Below are 23,926 nucleotides of genomic sequence, written 5' to 3' on the forward strand. Positions count from 1 at the left end.
TAAATAATGAATCACAGGCAGAACACAATTTAGGTACAGGTAGAGATATCTCTCTATGTTTCACAAATGAGGAAATAGTTAAAGGAATTAAAGGTCTGTCAAATAATAAGGCCCCGGGTCCCGATGGACTTCCGCCTGACCTCTTTAAGTCACGCGAAGCACTATGGGCGCCGGTACTCACAGCAGTACTTAATGCAGCTGTGTTATGTGGATGCCCAAAATCATGGGGGGTATCTACAATAGTCCCTATATTCAAGAAAGGAGACCGTAGCAGCCCGGCCTGCTACAGACCGATATCGCTAATAAATTCTGTGGCAAAAGTGATAGGAGGAGTCATTTTAAATAGATTGACTAGTTGGTCAAAGGAAAATAATATATTATCTCCAATCCAGTATGGTTTTAGGCCTGGACATTCTACCATTTCCCAATGTTTGAATTTGTATCTTATAGTCGGGAAGTACACCAAGGCTCGAAGAGGAACGATTCATATGGCGTTCATGGATCTCTCTTCGGCCTTCGATTGTGTGAACCGTGGGAAGCTCTGGGGCGCCATGGAAAAAATGGGCGTGGACAAAAACCTAGTAAACTTTCTAGAAGACATACATTCAGATACCAAAGCGAATGTCAGATACACCCAGGACCTAAAAGTGACCAAAGATTTTGGAGTGTTTCGGGGCGTCCGGCAAGGATGTATTCTGGCCCCGTTCCTCTTCAATCTATACATTAACGACCTGGAAGAGACCCTTTTAAGTACCAACACAGACTATCCATACATTGGTCGAAAAGGTCTGCCGGTTTTATTATATGCGGACGACGCAGTCCTTTTATCTAGAACGGCCAATGGACTCCAAATTTTACTAGATTCCTTTTACACATTTATGAAGACCAGAGATTTAAGTATTAATAACACTAAATCCTACATAATGAAGGTTGGTCAAGGTTTTAAAAAACCAAACCACCTAAATGTAGCTGGAGTGGAAATACCTGTAACGCACACATTCTCCTATCTCGGGGTCCTCTTTGACAGTCAACTTAAATGGGGACCCGTGATTCAGAAAAAGAAGGGAGACGTTTCAAGGGTAAACGCGGCTATATTGGATTTCTCAAAAAAGCTGGGAAATAGCCCAGTTGCCGCTCTACTCCAACTATACAAGGCCAAAAGTGTAACCACAGCTTGTTACGGCAGTGAAATATGGGGATACGTTCCCTTGGACGTACTCCAGATAGTTGAAAATAATTTTTTAAAACAGATTTTAAGGGTCCCAAGGGGTACAGCAAACTATTCTGTGCATGAAGAACTGGGGGTTCCGTATGTTAGTGATAAAATTGCATTGAATCCCATGTTATGCTGGATGAACAGCTGGTTAAATGACAATATCCCCCTGACCAAGCTTATTCTAAGAGAAGCACTTACATGGGATAACAGGTTGGAGGTTCCCTGGCTTAAATATTTATCTAAATGTTTTACTGATTTAGGCCGTCCTGAACTCTTTTTATGCCCGGAATCCATCACTAAAATGGATCTTATTACGGTCAAAAATGCTTTTATTGACTCTAGACAACAGGAAAGGGAATCATGTGAACTAAAAAAAGAAAGTGTACGCAATCACATACTAATTAAAAGCACTTTGCTTATGGAACCGTACCTGACATGGCAAATGTCGAGTTACGACCGATTCCTGTTAACAAGGTTCAGGTTCAACCTGTTTCATCTTTTGCTGGCGGTACCTAGGGGTTCTCATCGAGGTCAAGTGTTGCCGGCTTGCGGCTGCGACGATAAGTCTCCGCAAGATCTGGCACACTTTCTGTTTTTTTGCCCCTTTTATGCTGTACCAAGGAAGCTATGCTTGAAACCCTGTTTGAAAAAATTGAACTTCCAACAATTCCGTCCTGCACAACATTTTTTACAGCTGCTAAATTGTGATTACACTTTGTTTATATGTAGTTTTTTAAGAATGGCGATCAAATTTAGAAACAGTATGGAAGGATAATAATACTGATACTGTTATTTATAACTGTTGTCAAAGGAACACTATTTTTTTTTTAAACGGTCTTCAATATCTTGATACAGTGCTGTATTTTTAATTCTGTGATTTTTATCTGTAATTGATTACGCTTTTTTAAGATTATGTGTATGTCATGTTATTATCTGTAATGTAAATACTTTTATGGTTGTCAAATCGAACAACCGAATAAAGTTATTTGACTTGACTTGAGTGAGAGTAGCGGGATGGAGAAGAATCCTACTTCACCTTCTAGGACTTTGACTTCCCTGAAGACTTTGAATGTGAGGAATATCTTTTGCAGGAAGGGCCTTGAGAGCGGGAGCACGCCCTCGACTTAGACCAGAAGAAGGTTTTGTGTGCCTTTATTAGGTGTTCAGCAACATAGAGTTAAGATTTTAATGGTGCCGGACTGATTTGAGGTACATCCAGGTGCAGTCGTCGCAGGCCTTTGAGTCGTGCGATGACTCAAGGGACCAGAAACATTCTTGGTGAAGGTCTGTCACAGACATCTGTTCGTGATAGTCCCTACAAGGCTTAAGCCCTATTCTTGTTGGTGCGGACATGTCACGCCTAAAATGGATTTGGAGGAAACTATTTAATAAAAAAATTATGTACAGTAGGAACAAGCTCTAGATCTGCATTATGAAGGCACAGTAAGAAAGGAACTGATATCAGAGCAATCAGTTGCTCTTATGTGTGGCTCTGTTGTCACTTCTGGAGTGGAACGAGCCTCAAGCAGAGCCACATGACACCACCTGCTGGAGCGTGGGAAGGATGCTGAGAAAAAATCTACGGGGCAAGTCTGGCACCTGGGGTTATTCACAAGGTGAGGAATGAGGGGATAGAAGTAGTCATCAGAAATTGGACATCTGGATTACATATGTGAGGGACGTAATTCAACTATGATCCCCTCACATGGACACAATCCATTTCATTTAACAGATACTACGCATGCCTCAGGCAGCACTGCAAACCTGCAAAAATGGGCCTTTCAGGGCACAGATCAGCGGATCCACATGGCCAATGAGAAACCTCACAGAGCAACAGGGCCAGGATCCCAAGCACCGTGCCAGCTTTTGTTAGGACTGTGCTTCCATTCCTATCAAGAAACTGAGAGAGCACTTGAGGTAGGTCTTTCCACTTTCAAATCTGGCCCTGCTGCTCAGTCTGGCTCCTCCGTGGTAATTATGGCTCACTGGTTCCAAAGTCCAGCACTGAGTTACTGCTCCAAATTGCCAGGAAACTAGAAGAGAAGCAAAAAAACAAGCTAGTGTTGTTTCTCAAAATTAGTGAATGTATGTTTGGGGGTGATTAAGAGAGAATGAGAATGAGTGAGACCGCAAGTGTTAGTTTATTGTGTCTGAATGCCAATAAGAGTGAAAGTGAGTAAGAATCAATGTGTGAATAATTGAAAATGAGGGTATGGGAAAGAGTAACGGAGTGTGAGTGAATTACAAAAAGTGAGTCAGGGGACAATTGTTATGTTTTGGTAAAAGTATTTGGAGAACGCATATACACCTAACGGTTTCTTGGCGCCAAGTCTAAAAAGTATCCTACTGCTCGTTGTTTCATTCATACGCCTGGTGAAACAGCCAAGTCTCCTCAACTGAGGGTAAATTGTTGAGGATCTGATGTTAAAGGGGAGAGTTCCAAAAGTGAGGGGCCAGGATGGCAAATCTTGATCGGCCTAATCGAACAAGTTACTTACCTTCGGTAACGATATATCTGTAAGAAACATTAGTTAGTGTTAGATTCCTTACCTTAGAATACCCCCAGGCGTCAGTCTGGATCCGGAAACTTTTGCGTAGCAGTACCCCTGCGCGTCGGTAGGCGTCGTCTGCAGGCGTCCCCTGCGGCTCCGCGTCCGTCGTCGGCGTCGTGCGCCGTGATGACGTCGCTGGAGTATATAGACGCCGCCTCCGCGCGCTGACGTCAGTTCTTTGCACACAGCTATTCCGCGCCAGGAGACGCAGAGCCATGAGAGAACCAACACTGGTGCCATGTAAAAACTAGGGCCCTGAAAAGGATGTCCTTAACCCTAGGTATCAGTTCGCAGAACGGGGAGGATGGGTGGGTTCGGTAAGGAATCTAACACTAACTAATGTTTCTTACAGATATATCGTTACCGAAGGTAAGTAACTTGTTCATCTGAAAGAAACACGTTAGTGTTAGATTCCTTACCTTAGAATAGATACCCCAGCAATACCAACCCCGTGGTGGGTCTGCGAACCAATACATTCCTACACCAGAAAGTCCTGGAGGACAGAACGGCCAAAGAAGCCATCCCTCCGGACTTGACTGTCCAGGCAGTAGTGAATCGCGAAAGTGTGCAGCGAGGCCCACGTAGCCGCCTGGCAAATGTCCTGCAAGGGGACTCCCCGGCCCAAGGCAGTAGTAGCCGCCGTGGCCCGAGTGGAATGGGCCCTCAGCCCAACAGGAGGCTCCTTCCGAGCCAAAGAGTAGCACGCTTTGATGCAGAGAACGACCCATCGAGAGATGGTCCGTTTATGGACCGCCCGTCCCTTCTTCGCACCCACGTAGCCAACAAACAGTTGGTCATCCACCCGGAACTGGCGTGTGCGATCCATATAAAAGGAAAGCGCACGTTTTGGGTCCAGACGATGGAGCCGCTCTTCATCCTTTGAAGGATGCGTAGGCGGGAAGAATGAAGGGAGGGTGATGGACTGCCCGATGTGAAAGGCCGAAACAACCTTGGGCAGGAAAGAGGGTCTAGTCCTCAGAACCACCTTGTCAGGATGAATGGACAAGAAAGGAGGTTTCACAGAAAGAGCCTGGAGCTCACTCACCCTCCTGGCAGAGGTGATGGCAACCAGGAAAGCCGTCTTTAAAGTCAGGAGACGGAGAGGGCAAGAATGAAGGGGCTCAAAGGGAGCACACATCAGAAAGGTCAGAACCAGGTTCAAATCCCACTGAGGCATCACAAACGGAACAGGTGGAAACATGTGAGTGATGCCCTTCAAGAATCGAGTTACAATCGGGGATTTGAACAAAGAAGGCTGATCAGGAAGCCTTAAAAAGGCTGAAAGGGCAGAAAGGTAGCCCTTGATAGTGCCCAGAGCAGAGCCCTGCTGGGCAAGAGAGAGAAGAAACAGAAGAACCTCGGAAAGAGGGGCAGAGAGTGGATCCACAGCCTTTGCTGTGCACCATGCCACAAATCTGTTCCACCGACAGGCGTATACCGACTTTGTGGAGGGACGCCTGGCTGCCAGAATTACATCACAGACTTCAGGAGGCAAGTCAAATGGCCTCAACTGCCGCCGCTCAATCTCCAAGCATGGAGGTGGAGACTGGACAGGTTCGGGTGGAGGACCGTCCCCTGCTGCTGCGACAGAAGGTCCTCCTGAAGAGGCAGGCGGATCGGGGGACCGACTGACATGCTGAGTAGCTCGGGATACCAGTACCTTCGAGCCCAGTCCGGAGCCACAAGGATAACTTGGGCCCGGTCGCGCCTGATCTTCTTCAGCACTCTGGGCAGAAGTGGTATAGGCGGAAAGGCGTATAACAGACCGCAACTCCACTCGCGCCGAAAGGCGTCGCTGTGCGAGTGCCGTCTTGGAAACTCCAACGCGCAGAACTGATGACATTGCGCGTTCTCTTCTGTGGCGAATAGATCTAACCAAGGCTCTCCCCATTGCAGAAAGATGCCTCGCGCCACGTCCGAGTTCAGACGCCATTCGTGATCCATCGAGCACCGACGGCTGAGTTCGTCCGCCCTGGCGTTCAGGGAACCTGCCAGGTGTTGAACCGTCAGAGTCACGCCCTGACGTTCCAGCCATTGCCAGAGGCGCAGAGCCTCCTGGCAAAGGGTCCACGACCCCACTCCGCCCTGTTTGTTGCAGTACCACATGGCGGTGGTGTTGTCGGTGAACACCTGCACTACACTCCCGTTGACAAAGGGGAGGAATGCCTTCAGTGCCAGACGAATCGCCCGCAGCTCCAACAGGTTGATATGGAGCCGGGACTCCGCCGGAGACCAGATGCCTCTGATCTCTGCCTCTCCCAAGTGGCCCCCCCAGCCCTGGAGGGACGCGTCCGTCACGACAACGTGCTCCGGTTGGGGAAGGGAGAGGGATCTGCCTCTGACCCAATCGCGGTCCGTAAGCCACCACTGCAGTTGTCTCGCAGTGCCCTCCGAGATCAAGACGTGGTCGGACAAGTTGCCCTGATGCTGGGCCCACTGAAACTTCAGGTCCCACTGCAGAGCCCGCATCCGCCACCGGGCGTGATGCACCAGAAGGATGCAGGAAGCCATCAGTCCCAGCAGCCGCAGCGTCAACCTGACCGAAACCCGGGATAGCGGCTGAAAGATGGGAATCAAAGCCTGAATATCCCGGACCCGCCGTTCCGGAGGATAAACCCGAAACTGCGCCGAGTCCAGAACCGCTCCGATGAAAAGGAGCTTTTGAGAGGGACACAGGTGTGATTTCGGCACATTGATGGAGAACCCCAGGTCGTGTAAGAGGTCTGCCGTCATCTGAAGGTGGTGGACGACTGTTTGGGGCGAGCCCGCCTTCAACAACCAGTCGTCGAGGTAGGGGAAGACTGAAACCCCCAACCTGCGCAGATGGGCTGCGACCACCGCCATCACCTTTGTGAACACCCGTAAGGCGCTGGTAAGGCCGAAGGGAAGCACGATAAACTGAAAGTGCTCCTGGCCTACCGTGAACCGCAGGTAACGCCGGTGGGCCGGCAGGACGGGGATGTGAAAATAGGCATCCTGCAAGTCCAACGCTACCATCCAGTCTTGTGGGTCTAGAGCAGCCAAGACCTGAGCTAACGTCAACATCTTGAACTTCTCCTTCCGGAGGAAGCCGTTGACGTTCCTTAGATCCAAGATAGGACGTAGGCCCCCCTTGTCCTTCTTGGGTACCAGAAAGTAGTGGGAATAACAACCACGCCCTACTTCTGGCCCAGGAACGCGCTCGATGGCCCCCTTGGCCAAGAGGGCCGTAACTTCCTCCTGCAGAAGCGTCAAGTGGTCCCCCGACACACGGTGGTTCTGCGGTGGCATGGCTGGAGGAGTGGTCTCGAAGGGGAGGGAGTAGCCCCTTCGGACGAGTTGCAGCACCCACCTGTCCGAAGTGATCGTGCGCCAGTGAGCGTGGTGATGGCGAACCCTGCCACCCACTGGCGTCACGTGGGGCCGAAAGCACGGACTAGGAGGATTTTGAGGCAGATGCTGCGGGGGGAGGTGTGGTCTGACCCCGCCGTTGTCCCCGACCGCCGCCACGGCGGTTTCCACGGCCGCCACCGCGTTGAAAGGATTGTTGCGGCGCGTGGCTGGCAGCACGTGTGGGGGCGCCCCTTCCTTGGCCACGAAAGGGACGAAACGAACCCGGTTGCTGACGCTGGGTCGAGAGACCCAAGGACTTGGCCGTGACCCTGGAGTCCTTGAAGCGTTCCAGCGCGTGGTCCGCCTTGTCACCGAACAGGTGACAGCCATCGAACGGCATGTCCATCAATGTATTCTGGACATCAGCCGAAAAGTTGGCGGATCTCAGCCAGGCGTGGCGACGAATTGCCACTGTCGTTGACATAGCCCTGCCCAGCGAGTCGGTCGTATCAAGACCACACCGTATCGAATATTTCGCTGCATCTCGGCCCTCAGCCACAGCCTGACCGAGTTTTGCCCGCACCTCCATGGGGCATTCTGGCAGCAGTTCTGCGACCGTTTCCCACACAGAGTGGGTGTAGCGGCCCAAGAGGCAAGCGGTGTTGCAAGACCGCAGGCCCAAACTAATGGACGAGAAGACCTTCTTGCCAAACTGGTCATACCTCTTGGATTCCCGGTCGGGCGGGGCCGACGGGAATGCGGACTGGGAGGTCGAGGCCTGGATCACCAGACTCTCAGGAGTGGGGTGGGTAGACAGGAACTTGGGGTCGTCCGGACAAGGACGGTGGCGCCTGGCCACGTTCCGATCAACAGGTGCACCTGAAGCGGGCCTGGACCACGTGCCCAACAGAACGTCTGACAAGGCTTCATTAAACGGCAGCAGTGGCTCCTGTGGGCATGACTGCGGTTTGAAGACCTCAGTGAGGATGTTAGGCCTCACGGCCGCGACGGGGAGCTCAAGGTGTAAGGCCTTGGCAGCCCTCATCAGCACCACTGAATATGCAGCTCCCTCCACCGATGCCACGGTTGGAGGAGAGATCAAACCAGGGTTAGGAGAGTCGTCCAGACCACTGGCATCCCCCAAGTCACCTGTCCAGTCCGGGTCATACTGGCACTCGCGTGACAGAGGGTCCTCGGACCCCTCCCAACCTTCACCGAACTCTTCATCCTCTCCGTATTCGGAGTCAACGATGTAGACCGGCTCCTCTGGGTTCATGGGCCCCATCGGCGCCGGTCCGGCTCCGCGTCCGGCGTCGGGGAAGGTAGGGGAACGGCGCCGCCCGGAGCCGGCACCGGAGAACCGGCGCCGCGCGGGGGCGGCGTCGGGGGTAACCCCGATGGTAACGGCGCCGGAGAGGCCGGAAGACCAGCCGGCGCCGATCCCGGAGGCCCTTGCGGCGCCGGGGTCGGAGCCGTCGGCGGCGCCGGGGCCGGAGCACCCGACGGCGCCGAGGCAGGGACACCCGAACCGCCAGGGCCCCCAGACGGTAGCACTGGGCCCGAAGGCGCCGTAGGCCCCGTCGGAGAAGCGAGCGCCCTCATGGCCATGAGGAACGCCTCGATCTCCTCAGGCGTCGCGCCGTGCCCAGGGACCGGAGGGTATGAGGCAGGCCGCGCCGGCGACTCTCGCGGAGCCGCGGGGTTGGGGTCACCCGAGCCCCCGGCCGCATCGCGCGAGCGTCGAGGGGAGTCGGGGGTACGATGACGACGCCCCGACTTCTTGTGCTTCTTACCTGATGAGCCTAACGAGTGGTGTCGACTTCCGGAACGCTCGGCGCGGCTCCGCGACCGCTCCCTCGAACGCTCTCTCGACCTCCAGCCGGACCGGGACCGCTCCCGGTCCCGACGTGGGGCCGACACCCGGAGCTCCAGTAGCTTGCGGGACCGCTCCCGCCTAGCCTTGTTGGTGAGGGCCCGGCAGTCGACGCAGGAGTCCACGTCGTGGTCGGGGCCCAGACACCGGAGACAGAGGCGGTGATGGTCTGTGACCGACATCGTGCGCTCACAGTCATCACAGTGCTTGAACCCAGGCATCCTAACAGGCACAAAGAGAGAAATAACTATCGAAAAACTTGGTCAAAAGACCGGAGTACTGCTCTTCAGATCTGCGTCCACTGGCGCGGAAAAAAGAAATACTGACGTCAGAGCGCGGAGGCGGCGTCTATATACTCCAGCGACGTCATCACGGCGCACGACGCCGACGACGGACGCGGAGCCGCAGGGGACGCCTGCAGACGACGCCTACCGACGCGCAGGGGTACTGCTACGCAAAAGTTTCCGGATCCAGACTGACGCCTGGGGATATTCTAAGGTAAGGAATCTAACACTAACGTGTTTCTTTCAGACTCTTATGTTTAAATGAAGGGGCAGCCAAGAGGTTAAGATGGGATGACCCAAGGTCCCGGGTGGGAACATATCTCTGAACCACGGTAGAGAAAACTACGAGCATGTGTCATGTGAGATTTAAAGATGACTAAGCGGGCCAAAAATTCGAATTCCAGGGATATAATGGGCCCCTGACTGGGATCAGTTCTGTTTTATCTGGGTTCACTTTTAAGTGATCGCTATTCATCCAAATGCATGTGTTAGCATGGTTGTCTGAAAATTAGAGATGGAGTTGGCAGACTTGTCGATGGTGAAGATCAGTTATAGATCATCTGTGCAGTTGAAGGGGCACACATTTCTTTCGCCTAGGGACTGAATTAATAGGAAGAGGTACCGAATGAACAAGTGTGGGGACAGGGAGTATCCCTTCGGAACTCCACATGTAAATTTGACTTCAGGAGCCATAAATTGGGAAAGGCAAACAGATTGAGAGCGGTCATCTAGAAAGGACGTGAGCCATTTGAGGGCCAGTCCCTGGATCCCCGCATCCCTAACTCGGTCCACCAGAAGTTCCTGGTCGACAGTGTTGAAAGCTGCAGAGAGATCAAGGAGCACCACCAGAGCCTGAGTGGTACCCTTTTCTGCTTCTTCCCTCATTTGGTCTAATACAGTCAGGATTGCTGCCTCCGTTTATTGAGAGGGTCAAAATCCCGCTTGATGGGAGTCAAGGAATTGAGACTGTTCAATAAAAGAGCAGAGGCAGTTGGCAACATATGCTTCCAATACCTTGGCTAAAAGCAGGAGCAGTGAGATGGGGCGATAGTTTGTAGGGACCAGTGGGTCTGCACCTATTTTCTTGATAATTGGAACTATCTCTGCTTCTTTAAAAGCTCAGGGAACCAAAACCTCAATAAGTGACTTATTCAGTAGAAAAAGAGCAGGATCAGGACATGTGAAAAAAGCATCCCTTAAAATGTGTGGTAGCAGCTATCAGCAGGAGATCCAGATCTAATTTTGGTCAACAGTTCCAGGAAGACTTTTCTGCTAATAATGGGAAACTTACGCAGAGAGTGAGAGTTCCTGAGTGCAGCTGGCTGGGCACAAGAGAATTAGCGGGGACAAGAGAGTGAGATAGATGCACAGCGATCAAAACAGCTGCAGTTGCAAGTGGGCCCTGAGGGGCCTACTGAAACCTATTTATTAAAGCAAAGTGCCTGTACACCAGGAGTTTAAATCAGAGCCCCAGAACACCAGTTGCTGGTGATTATAAAAGAGTGACTGTGTGTATGTTTGTAAGGGAGAGTTAGAGAGTGTGAGTATGTGTGTGACAGTGACAGTGAATGGGAGGGTGTAAGAATAAGTAAGAGTGTGCGAGTTAGAATAGGTGAGAGAAAGAAAGAGTAAATGAGACAGGGAGTGCATGAGTGTGAGTAAGAGTGTGTTTGTATCATGTTTTATTCTGCTGGACAAGGCATACAGTAGATCATTATTGGCTTATGGGGACACCCTGCAGGAAGCTGGCTCTGCATATACTAAATCAAAGTAAGGGATCGTGTGCTTAAAGTCCAGTGGATCCCCAGAGGCTTTACAGAGGCTAAAGTAGATAATCCTAATGCTCTCTTTTGTTGCTAGTGTAGGTGAGCAGTTAGGCTTATCAGAGGACAGTGTAAAGAATGTGTTGAGCACACACAGGCAAGAAATGATTACACACACAATGACTAAATCCGAGACCAATGGTTTGTAAAAATATTACTTTTAGTACATTTATTTTATAGAACCAAAGATACTTTGTTGCAGTAAAATACGTTTTGCCATATTACAGTTTTTCAATGTAAAAAGTGGACACAGTGCATTTTTCAATCAGTAAAATATTATCCTTTAGGAGGAAACACAATGAGCAATATGCAGGTAGGTAAACGATTTACGTTATTGAGCTTTTAGATGAAGAATCAGTACCAGGCAAGGTTCAGGTAAGCGACCTCACTGCACCACCAGTGGCACTGGGGCGGCCGGGTGCAGAGGTCAAACTTGAGATCTGGTGCCAATGTTATCCAATGGAGAAAGGGAGCAATTCAAGTGGTACTATTTGCAAGTGAGTAGCACGGTTTTGGAACCCAGTCTCCGGGGGTTAAGGTAAGCATTGGGGGGTAGCACCAAACGTACAACCCCAGCGGTACTGGGGCAGCTGGGTTCACAGTGTACAAAGATGGTTGACTTCGCTGTTTCACAGGCAAAGCACTTGGCCTTTAACGCCTTGCGCGCTAGCGGTTTTCCCGCTGTGTGCTGGATTTTTCAAAAACCCGCGTTACATGACGAGCTCAGCTCGTCATCAGCATACGAGCGCCGTAGCTGATGACCAGCTGAGCTCGTCATCAGCATCGAAGGGGTTAAAGGTGGTTTTCTTCTGGACAGGTCCGCTGTCCACAGGAAATCATAAGTCTTTTTAGAAAGCAGGTAGGCCTCCCAGGGTTCTGGAGGTCGATGGTCTTCGGGACGAGTTGCTCTTCTGTACCAGGGTCTTTGAGGGAGGCAGACAGGCCAGTAGGACTGGTGCCTGGTAGTAGGTGTCTTCAGTTTTCACTGCTGCATAGATCTTCTTTATCTTTTTCGTAGGTCGTTGGTAATCTGAGAATTAAGGTTCAGGGGTGCCCCTAAATACTCAATTGTGGAGAAGTGTGGCTCAGGGGTTAGAGGCGGCAGACCCGGAAGCTGAGAACGGCCCTGGACCAGGGTTCAATTCCCCGCCTCGGCGGGTCTTGGGCTCTAAAATTCCACGGACTCGATAATTCTCGCTCCGGTGTCTTCTCGACTCACGGGTTCACACTCTGCGACTCTGGCAATAGCTTGCTTAATCTCCACAACGGCCCCTCGCGGCGGGATGCCTGGCTTTCACCTTGTGGATACCCTGCCGGGGTTATCTCACAGGGGAATACCAGGACGGGTTCCCTAAGCAAGCGCCGGGAAACCCACTGCGGGTAGCTGTGCGCTATATAAGCTCAAATACATTTACATTTAGAGGCATTATAAGGGTTAGAGGGTAGTAGCCAATGGGCAACATACCTTCAGTATGCCCTTTGTATGTCCACTCCCTCAGGCGAGTGGGCATATCCCTAACCCCATAGACTAGAATCCTCCAAAACAAAAAGGAGGATTCTCAAAGGAAGGAGCCACTTCTGCTCAGGGCACCTTAGGGGTTATCCTGGCTGAGGGGGAGGGGGGGGGGGGGGGGGACACATCTGTCTTGCTTACTAATTTTCCCGCTGACCTTGCCGCCAAAGTGGGGCTTAGTCAGGGAAACGGGCATCTCCACTAGCTGGAGACGCTCTGGTCAGCATTACAAACAGCAGGAAGCCTTTGAGGCTCACCACCGTTCTATGCTGTTCCGGCTTGGGGTTAGGTGTGAAGCACCTCCACCTAAAGCAGGCTTTGTTTCGGACCCATGAGAGCAAAAGGCTCCCACCTCAGGGGTCAGAAACAAGTCTAGAGATAGCAGGCTGGTGCAGACCAGTCAGGCATACACTAGTGGTTTGGTAGGTTTGCAGGGGGCACCTCTGAGTTGTCCTCTGAGTGCATTCATTAAGGAATCCAACACTGGCGTCAGAGTGGGCTCATTAATCTGAGACATTTAGTACCAAACATCTTGGAATTAGGTGAAGCCATCATGGAGCAGTAGTGTAACTTGTATTGGCAAGCTCCCTTCTCATGTACCAAATATGGCTTCACTGCACACTTATAATGTCTAAGAATTGACTTAGACACTATAGGGGCATACCTGCTCATGCAGTTATGCCCTCAAATGAGGTATAGTGCACCCTGCTTTAGGGTTGAAGGCCTGCTGTAGGGGTGCTTTACCTGTGCCTCTTGCAGTACTAATAGGCCTGGCCCACAAGGATGTGTGCCAGGTCGACTCTTCACTTTTATCTGCACCAAAATAAGCAGGCTGCAGTAGCAGTGTGCATGTGTTTGGTGAGGGTCTCGTAGGGTGGCACAATGCATGCGCAGCCCCTATAGACCCTCTCTGGTCACAATGCCCTTGGTACCACTGGTACCTTTTACAAGGGACTTATTTGTGTGCCAGAGGTGTGTCAATTGTGGAAACAAAGGTTCAGTTTTAGGAAAGAACACATGCACTGGGAACCTGGCTAGAAGGAACCCAGTGCCTATTCAGTCCAAGATGCATCAGAGTCAGGCAAACAATGGGGCGTAACCTTTCCAAAAGGAGTACTTTCCTACACAGCCGAGGTAACTTACTGTCGCTGGCATATTGGAGGTAAATATTGGCATAAGGGAGGACACCGGTTGAAAAACAAAGGCCCTGACATACTGTAATTCTTGGTGTGCAGGTGATACCTATGGCAAAATGCTGGTACTTCCATACTGAAGGTAATACTTGGGATACTGTGGGTGGCAGGTCTGGTTAAAGGGAAGCAAACTTGGAGAAACTGCTGGCTCTGACATAGTGGAGGCAAATTCTAACATATGGGTCAAGAATACCATACTGATAAATACACTTCACTTGTGGGCAGGGCTGCAGCATGCAGGGGCCTGCGAAGGGCGCGTTAGTTAAGGCAGCAGCCAGGCAGAGAGGTGATACTGCAATGAACTTAGGTCATCAGGGTGGTAACACAAAATGCACAATGCTGCCTTCTTTGTTGCAAGGACAGATGAACAGGAAAATCATGATCTGGAGTCCTGCTTTTGGGATGGCGGCACGTATCTTATTTCTCAAATATAAGTGCCATCCACCACAGCCACAAATTAAGCACTTAATGGATGCCTCAAATGAGAAAATAATTCATTTAGTAATACATACTTGTGGAAAAGACAAGTTCCAACAGGGTTCGTCCAAGCCCCGTCCCTTTTTTCTGCTTCTGTTGCAAATCCAAACGAAACAATCGGGCCTGTGTCATCATCTATATCGCCATATGAAACAACTTCAATCTCCCAGTAAAAGGATGGTGCCTATGATAAAGCATACCAGAATACTTGAATAACTTTATAGGAGGAAGAAATAAACAGTTTAAAAACAGAGAAATATATTTCATAAAACAGAAGTAATTCATTCATGTTCATGAACTAGTTATGAATAATACTTACACGCCTGGAGGGTGTGAACCTTACATTCAATAATAAAACAAACCCTTAACCACTGAGATCAACCACAACATTCATTAATTTCAGAGGAAGATTCAAGACTGCCCATCACACAATTCTAAAAACAAGAGAGTTACTTCCTCTATTAATACCTTTTCTAGAACAGGCTATCTAACCACACGTTCTTCACCTTTCTCCAGGTGCCAGACTGGACCAGTAGAATTTTTATAGCAATTCCATCATTTTTTGGTAGGTGGCATTGTGTGGTTCCAAGTCGCATCCCCCCACTCCGGATTTTATGTCGGGCGACTATATCTGCACCACCTGTGCATGTTTATGACAGTTTCTTTTTGATCTATGCGATGTTGGAAATACAGCCCACAGAAATCAGACTATCCCAGTGCAAGTCTTATTAATATACTGTATGAGTCCATTCCAAAGAAGGGGGAGGAAGGAGGACTAGTGAGGAATCGGCGGTTAGAGTCTCTACCAGAAAAGAGGTTATAAAATGTATGTAATTTGCCTATTTTATTTTTTTTAAATATATTTTTATTGTTTTTCTTTGACAGGATATACACATAACAGTTAGCACAATTCGCTGTTTCAATTAGCATAGCCAAATTACATAAAGGCTTTTGATAGGTGGTTGTTGAATGGCTGTTAGAATGTCCCTGTAAGCTTGCGACCTTTGTTGGTTGGTTGCAAATGACCCCTTGTTTTTCGGCCCTGTACCTAGTTTTAACATATAACGTAAACATCTAACATAAAGGCGTTTGACAGCTGATTGTGGATTGACCGTCTGACACTGTTGATGATTTTCGATATATTGCCAACCCACAGCAGTTTAAGGTGGTTTGTACGGGTCTTTCTGATACAGACTTCTAACTCCAGATGTCTTACACTGTGAACTGATACCAAAGCAGATGCTACGTAAGTGGTGGGTCTGTGAAATAGCTTAGTCTCAGATGTCCTGCAGGAAAGATAGGGCAAACTGCCCCTCCAGCCAGACTTGGCCATCCAGGCAGTGGTGTTTCATGAACGTGTGGAGGGAAGCCCAGGCAGTAGTTAGGCAGATGTTCAAGACTGACACACTATGCGTCAGTGCAGTGCAGTGGTAGCAGCATTCGCTCTGGTGGAATGAGCAAGCAAGCCTTCCGGGGGCCACTTTTACTAGTCCATTCAACTGAACTCACAAAAGATCGCTTAACAGGATTATCTGATCTGTAATGAGATGAAGTGACCAGGCTGTCGTAAGAATATAGGTGAGGCAAAGAAGATGCTCCACCAGAAGGACTGTGGGAAGCCCGTAGGGAGCTGAAATCGTCAAGACCATGAGAAGCATGTGGAAAACATTACCCACAGCAGAGGGATAATAAAGTCCTAGAGAAAACACTTCATAGAAACAATAATACTATGCAGCCCTGCCAAAGGTATACAACCCATGACTGGACAAGGCTGAAGGACGATGGACAACACCCCATATCACTGAATTAAAGCTCCAGCTCCATGTTGTGGAAATCAGTATGTAAGCTAACCTCACTCTGTGAAACACAGAGAAAAGGGAATCTCAGAGCATATCCACGATGGAGAGAATGCAAAAGAGATCCCATTAATGCTGAAGAAAAGCATTAAGAGAAGAACAACTATGTTTGGTAGAGACCATTCTCAGTTGGAGAAAACCCTCCTAGAAAGGTAACCCTCTGGGACTATGTAACGTAGAAGCCCAGAGGAGAAAGGAAAAAGAAATGCATAAGCAACGTCCAAGTTAAGATCGAACTAGAGCACCAAGAAAGGTGTAGTTACAAAGGCAGACACTATGGAAAAGTTCAGTACAACCATACCTGCAATATGGATTACCGCAGGCAGGCATGGGCCCACCTCTCACGCAGGGGCAGTCGCAGGGCTGGGAGGAAGCAGGAGTGCTGTCGGTTGGAGAGTGCTACAGCGAAGGTGTACTGCTGCCGTTAGCGGAGTTCCTGGAATATCAGGACGTGCCACCGGGACAGTTTTTGATTTATCATAAGATACGGGGGGCGTTGACTGAGTTGTGGGGAGGTGACTTGAAAGAACCTGTCACTCATACGGCCCTTCAGGCAGTGGTGACCTTAGGGTCGGCAGGAAACCTGGTAAAATGGCTCTACCTGGCAATAACGGGGATGACACACCGGCCTTTGCCTCGTGTAAGGGAACAATGGGAGGGCACCCTGAATAGGCAGTTAACTGAAAAGGAATGGAAAAAGGCCCCAGGAAGCCCCAAGAAAGTGTCCAGAAATGTAGCCTTAAAATTATACAGTTTAACATACTCGATAGAACCTACCTCACCCCACACAGGTGGAATGTAGTGTACGGTAGCGAAAACCAGGCAGGCGACGGATGCTCACAAAAAGACGTTGACTTTGATCATATGGTACGGTCCTGTCCTGGGCCTAACGATTACTGGACCAGGGTCATAGACACTGTAAACAGGGTTATGGCTCGTAATATGATGTGCTACTGTTATGGCAGAGTTTTTGGCTTTATTTAGCAGTGATATAGATCATTAATCTTGCTCGCATCTAGTATAGGTATTCTTAGCCTGTGTTGGCCCTTTTAAGCCCTTTTTTCCAGATCTAGAAGAGGATAGCTGCTTAATATGCCTTTATTCTTGACTTTCACCTGTCTATTGCCTATTGGCTTTGACATATTAGACACATTGGTATGGTTTATGTAGGTATTCTGACAGAGCTAAGGAGCATTTCACCCCTTTCAGGCCTACAGGCCTAGAGCTAGAAGGACTCCATCTTGCTGAAGCTGAGAGGCTTTTTAGGGTAAAGGCAATGTTTATAGTTAAGGCTGTTGTGTGCTAGAGGAAATCCAGTTAGGACTGCTTCTTATCCGAGAAATGTGTTTTTCTCTTGGGCCCAGACGTAACAAGCAGATGGCCACTGCGGTTGCGTGGAAGCCTGGGAGCTGGCACAGGAATTCGGTAGGAGACAGCCCTCCGGTGGAAATTTCCATGAGGGGAGAGGAATCCATATTAGTGAGCTACAGGAGAGGAGGAGTGGTCAGTTCAGTTTGGAGGTCAGTCCAGCGTGGTGTGCAGTTCAGCGTGGTGCTCAGAACAGCTTGGAGCACAGAACTGCTGGGAGCTCAGAACAGCTTGGAGCTCAGAGCAGCTTGCAGAGAGAGAGAGGATGTCTGCTGGAGCTGCAAAATAGAGTGCAGTTCTTGAATGGAGAAAGAAGGCAGACGATTGCTGAAGATGAGGAGAGAGAAAGCAGTGCAGAGAGCATCAAAGAAGGCTGTCAGCTGGAGCAACTGAACCAGAGGCGTGGTGATGTGGTGAAGGAGGGAGAGACAGAGAGAGCCCTAATCCCACCAGAGGCAGAGAGAGAGCCCTAATCCCACCAGAGGCAGAGAGAGAAATCTTCCTTCTAATAGGTGAGGTAGTCTGAATTAGTTACACTTACACTTTATGTCTAATCTTTTCCCTTTCAGCGGAGTGTTCCTGTTATGTTTAATCCTTCTCTTTCAAGCGGTGTGTTCTACCTATAGTCTTTGTCAGATCTGTGTAAATGTTTATATTGTTGTAATAAAACAACCCCCAGTTTGTAGAAAACTGGCACGTGTCCCCTTGTATTCTTGTTCAATCCAGGTGAACAAAGCTCCTAGGTGTTTGCTAGGTACGTGAATGGATGAGTAATCCCAATCAGGTAAGTGGTGATCACATAAATAGGGAGTGAGTGGACCTATGATGCCGAGAATAGGGAGCACACGATATTAATTGGCTAACTCCTAATATTGTAGTAGCAGACCCTTAGTGAAGAGACTTCCCAATATATATATATATATATGTATAGGTGTTCATAGGAATGTGGTCGTCGTTGATATGCGGCGTTAGTGAGAACACTGGGTGGGAGACCAGTGTGGATACCCACTGGATTGTGGCTTGAATAAGTGAGAACACTAGGAGGTTGAACTAGTGTGTAGTTTCGCAGGATTGCGAACAGTTTGGAAAAGGGAGCATTGGGTTCTGCAGGCCCGTGTGTAGACGCACCGGATTGTGTGTCATATCTGCCCTAGGGTAGAACGGTCTGGGTCAGGGTGGCCGCGAGACCAACTGATGTAAATAAGTGTGGTGTAGGGTATGGATATCCCTAGTAATCAGTGAGTATTCTTAGTATCCCTATAGATTTAGTGGTGTTTTTAATAATATGAGCTTGTATATTGCGAGTTCCCCATCCTCAGGTAGGTACCAGGTGCCTGGATAGTTGGTCCTGAGGAGGGATGTGATTACGTTCTGGCTGGGTTGGAGGGGCCCCTAGGGGCTGATCCCACCTACTCAGAAAATCCAGCCATTACAGCTACCCAGAGGTATGTCTTCTGAGACTATTCCAGAGGCCCAAATCCTAAAGAACGGGTCATAGGTTTGTGGACCTGGCCTTCCTCTTGGCTAAAAGGAGAATAGCTCTCAATCTAAAGGCAAGAATAAATCCTTTAATAGTAGACTGGGAAAAAGATGTTTCCTGTTGGGCCAGAGCGGAGGAAAAGGCCTTGCTTAGGGAAGATGAGATTACGAAGAGGTGCAAACCCCTGGCAGAACCATGGGTGGACATATTAAGGGCATGGCAAATGACAAATGCACCTGACCATGAGTCACAGACGAGTGCAGATGAATCTGAGGGACCAGGGGGTGACAGATACCCCCCAAATGTCGGGTGACCATTGTAGAACCTTTCTGTGATTCTGGGACCTCGAGTGAGGGTTGAATCAGCCTTGTCCTATCAGGCCACTACTTGGATGACCCCTTCGGTAGGTTGGCTGCCGGTCCTTGCCCTCGCCTGCCTAAGGCTCTCCTTGCGTTTCCCCACTCCCCCTTGGGCCCCCTGACCTGACGGAAGCACCAACCATACAGTTTCTAATGTTTCTACTGACTGAGGACACCTGGTAGATTTATATAAGTTTTAATTGAGCATATCTTTTATGGATGCACTGAGTTTGTATCTTTCCTTTTTATTTTTCTCCATTATTTGAGTTTCTGTATGGCAACTATATACACATTTTCAATACATGCACATACGAGAAGATTATTGCTGATAGAAACCTAACCACTCCTTATAATAAGCTCTCTCATAGTGGAGGTTTTTATTAATTAATACTGTAAGCTAGCAGACAATGGACATCCTAGGGCTGAATAGTACTGGGTAAGATGATGTGGGGCACCAATGTTTTAACTCAGAGGCATATAAAAAAAAGTAACATGGAGAAAAACGTTTGATAATGTCCTACCGATTGTCTCGCTGCTGTGACAATGAAACTGTATTGATTGTAACAAGGGTAATTTTACAAATGCCAAGGAATATGCTACTTACCAGTATGCATCTGTTCTTGGCATCTAGGGCTGCTGACATTCATATCTGTGTATAGATCGCCGCCTAGTGTTGGGTCCGGATGATTGCACATTGTTGTCCTGGAAGAGTCTTCGAAGTATCACGAGATAGGTGGCTCCTCCCCTGGACTACAGTGCGCATGGGCATCCTCTCCATCCTCAGATTGTTTTTCGCCATTGTGGCAGAAATGGAGTGTAATACAGTAAGTGATGACCATGCCTGAGAATGATTCTGAGTGCTACAGCTGCGACAGGCACCGGGGAGGAGGGCGGGCGATATGAATGTCAGCAGCCCTACATGCCAAGAACAGATGCATACTGGTAAGTAGCATATTCCGTTCGAGGCATGTGGGCTGCTGAATTCATATCTGTGCATAGAATAAATAGCAGTTACCTCCTTAGCGGTGGTTGCCCGTGCCAGCTGCAGCAGTCTGAAAAAGGGTTTTGAGAACAGCCTGTCCTACAGCAGCTTGCTGTTTGGAGTGTACATCTACGCAGTAGTGTTTGGTAAATGTATGTATGGTGGTCCATGTGGCTGCTTTACATATATCCTCTAGGGGAATGTTACCTAGGAAAGCCATGGATGCCCCTAACTTGCGTGTGGAATGCGCTCTTGGGGGCACTGTTAATGTGCGTTTAGCTTTTTGATAACAGATTTGTATGCACTTAACAATCCATCTGGCTATACCTGATTTGGAAATGGGGTTGCCTTTGTGTTGTGGAGAGAAGGCAACAAACAGTTGCTTGGTCTTTCTGAAATCTTTTGTCCTGTCGATGTAATACAGGAGAGCTCTTTTAACATCTAAGATGTGCAGTGCTCGCTCTGCCACAGAATCTGGATTGGGGAAGAAAACTGGCAGTTCAATGTTTTGATTAATGTGGAACTGCGACACCACTTAAGGCATGAATTTAGGGTTGGTTCGTAGCACTACCCTATTAGCATGAATTTGTATGAAAGGCTCTTGAATAGTTAGGGCTTGAAGCTCACTAACTCTTTGTAGCGATGTGATGGCTACCAGAAAAGCCACTTTCCATGTGAGAAACTGTATTTCACAATAGTGAAGGGGTCAAAGGGTGGTCCCATTAGTCTGGTGAGAACCACGTTTAGATTCCAGACATGTGAAGGAGGGTGCCTGGGAGGGGTCACTCTTTTGAGTCCTTCCAGAAAGGCTTTAATGGCAGGCACCCTGAAAAGGGAAAGATGCTGCCTGTTTTGAAGATATGCCGCAATGGCGGCCAGGTGTATCCTGATGGAACTATATGACAGATTGCATCTGTAGAGATGCAATAAATAGCATATGATGTTCTGCGTGGACGCATCCAGCGGATCAATGTCATTATTGGAACAGTAAATGACAAAACCGTTTCCATTTGGCCGCATAACATGCCCTAGTTGTAGGTCGCCTTGCCTCCTTGATGATGTTCATACAGTCAGGGGGTGGGTTGAGGTAGCCAAACTCTATGACCTCAGGAGCCATATCGCAAGGCTCAACTGTTGTGGATCTGGGTGCTGAATGTCTCCATGGCTCTGAGTGAGGAGACTGGGCGTGAGGCGCAGCCTTTCTTGGGGCACCACTGAATGTTCTAGGAACTTGGTGTACCAGGCCTGCCGTGCCCACGTTGGATCAACCAGGATGAGCGTCATGGAGTGTTGTCGCAGTTTGCGTGCCACTAGCGGTATGAGTGGTGCTGGAGGAAAAGCGTACGCAAATCTGCCTGACCAGTTCATCCATATCACATTGCCCTGAGACTGCTGGTGTGGGAACCTGGCGGCGAAGGTTTGGCATTTTGCGTTTTCCTGTGTGGCGAATAGGTCGATCTCTGAATGACCCCACTGCTGGAAATATGGTTGGAGCACCGAGGGATGTATCTCCCACTCGTGCATCTGATGGCTGTGCCTGCTGAGCAGGTCCGCCATCTGGTTGTCTTTGCCTGGGAGATGTTCTGCCATGAGGAACATGTTCCTCTGGATAGCCCACTTCCACATGCTCTGGGCTAGATGAGATAGCTGCGGAGAGTGTATGCCTCCCTGCTTCTGGATGTAATACATTGCAGTCATGTTGTCCGTCCGGATCAGCACGACTTTGTTGCACAAGTGCAATTTGAATGCCTTCATCGCCATGAAGATTGCCATCAGCTCCAACAGATTGATATGCATCTTTTGCTTCTGCGTCGTCCATAGACCCTGCACAGTATAATGGAGGACATGCGCTCCCCAGCCCTGGAGAGATGCGTCTGTTGTCAGCACTATTTGTGGGACAGGCTCTTGGAACGGTCGTCCCCTGCAAAGGTTTTGTGTGTTCCACCAATGCAGAGAGTTGTATGCACGACCGGTCACCAACACTAGGTCTTTCAGATGCCCATGAGCCTGGTTCCACTGTTGTGCCAAGCACTCCTGAAGCGGACGCATGTGTAGCCTCGCGTGCGGGACTATGAAGATGCAGGAGGCCATCATACCGATCAGCTGCATGAATACCTGCACTGGGAGCGAGTGCTGGGGCCTGAATTTCTGGATTAGCAACTGCATGCTGTTGACTCTGGCAGAGTTTGGCTGCGCTGTTGCTGTTAGAGTGTTTAATGTTGCACCTAGGTACTGTTGTACATGAGCGGGCTGAAGGTGCGACTTTGGGTAATTCAATGAGAATCCTAGACTGTGTAGGAGGTGAATTGTGCGTGACATGTGGCTGGCACACTGCTGGGCTGACTTTGCTTGGACAAGCCAGTCGTCCAGGTAGGGATAAACATGGATGTGTTGTCTCCGAAGGTGCGCAGCCACAGTCGCTAAGCACTTGGTGAACACCCTGGGGGCAGTGGTGACCCCGAAAGGCAGGACCTTGAACTGGTAATGCTGGTTGTTGACGGTTAACCTGAGATACTTCCTGTGACCTGGGTGGATGGGAATGTGGAAATATGCATCTTTCAGATCTAGGGTTGCCAGGAAGTCTCCCTGACTGAGCAATGGTAGGACTTGCTGTAAAGTCAACATATGAAAATGTTCTGACAAGATGTACTGGTTCAGGGGTATGAGGTCTAGAATGGGCCGCAGGGAACCGTCCTTTTTTGGAATTAAGAAGTACCAAGAGTACACCCCTGTACCTTGCTGTTCTAAAGGCACGAGTTCTATTGCCCCTTTTTGCAGCATGGAGAGTACTTCTTGCTGCAATAAGTGCATGTGCTCTGCGGACATAGGACGGTGCCTTGGGGGTATGTTGGGGGAGTGGAGGTTAGTTCCAGACAATAGCCGTATTGGATAAGTTGTCTCACCCACCTGTCTGTGGTGATGCCTTCCCAAACCGGCGGGAACTGCTGGAGTCTTCCCCCGACCGGTGTTAAATGGTCTGGGGGCAGTGAAAAGGTGTCACTGTTTGTTGGGGGCGGAGGATCTGGCACTGTTATTTCCACGTCCTCTGCCTTTGGTGCTGTTCCCACGATATCCACCCCTGTTGTTTTTGTTATAGGTGGTCTGCGTGGTCCCCTTGTTGTACTGGGCTTGCTGTAATACCTGACCTCTAGAAGCTCCCCTGTTACCGGAGCGACGAAAGGAACTGCCCCTGAACTGCTGTGACTGCAGAGCTGATGTGCCGGGTTTTTAGAGACCTGGTGGTGCCAGGGGACCACACCCGAAGACCTCTGGGTTCTCCCTGTTCTGGACTACAGAAACACAGAGTCTTCTAGTTGAAGTCAGAGATCGAGGTTTATTGGTTGCAACCAAGTAACATGTGTCCCAGAATTACAACAGCACGGGCTGTAAGTTCTCAGGAGACTGTTCGTTTTTACAGAACCAGCCTTCTCCTTATATACAGAAATAACAGCTGCGGGCAAAAATTCTTGAGTTTATGATATGGTTATACACATATTTCTACAATAATACAAAGAGCGAAGTCATGCTGGTCAGCACATATTTTAGATGTCCGGATCGTGATGGATTACCCCGCCAGGCCCAGAATTCCCATCAGATATCGATGAAACACCAATAAGGTCGGGCACCCTCCCATCGTA

The 23,926-nt window shown here is 49.3% G+C and overlaps 1 protein-coding gene across 1 annotated transcript in view; it reads right to left on the reverse strand.

Annotated features, from left to right (window-relative positions):
* Positions 1-23,926, reverse strand: part of HECTD4 (HECT domain E3 ubiquitin protein ligase 4) — a 2,691,195-nt gene that overhangs the window by 1,342,398 nt on the left and 1,324,871 nt on the right. Inside the window, exon 50 of the mRNA XM_086943079.1 lies at positions 14,279-14,427. Coding sequence (XP_086799205.1) covers positions 14,279-14,427 — 149 coding nt within the window. The remainder of the gene's footprint in view (positions 1-14,278; positions 14,428-23,926) is intronic.

Source organism: Lissotriton vulgaris, chromosome 11 (genome assembly GCF_964263255.1).
Source record: "Lissotriton vulgaris chromosome 11, aLisVul1.2, whole genome shotgun sequence".
Lineage (NCBI taxonomy): Eukaryota > Metazoa > Chordata > Amphibia > Caudata > Salamandridae > Lissotriton > Lissotriton vulgaris.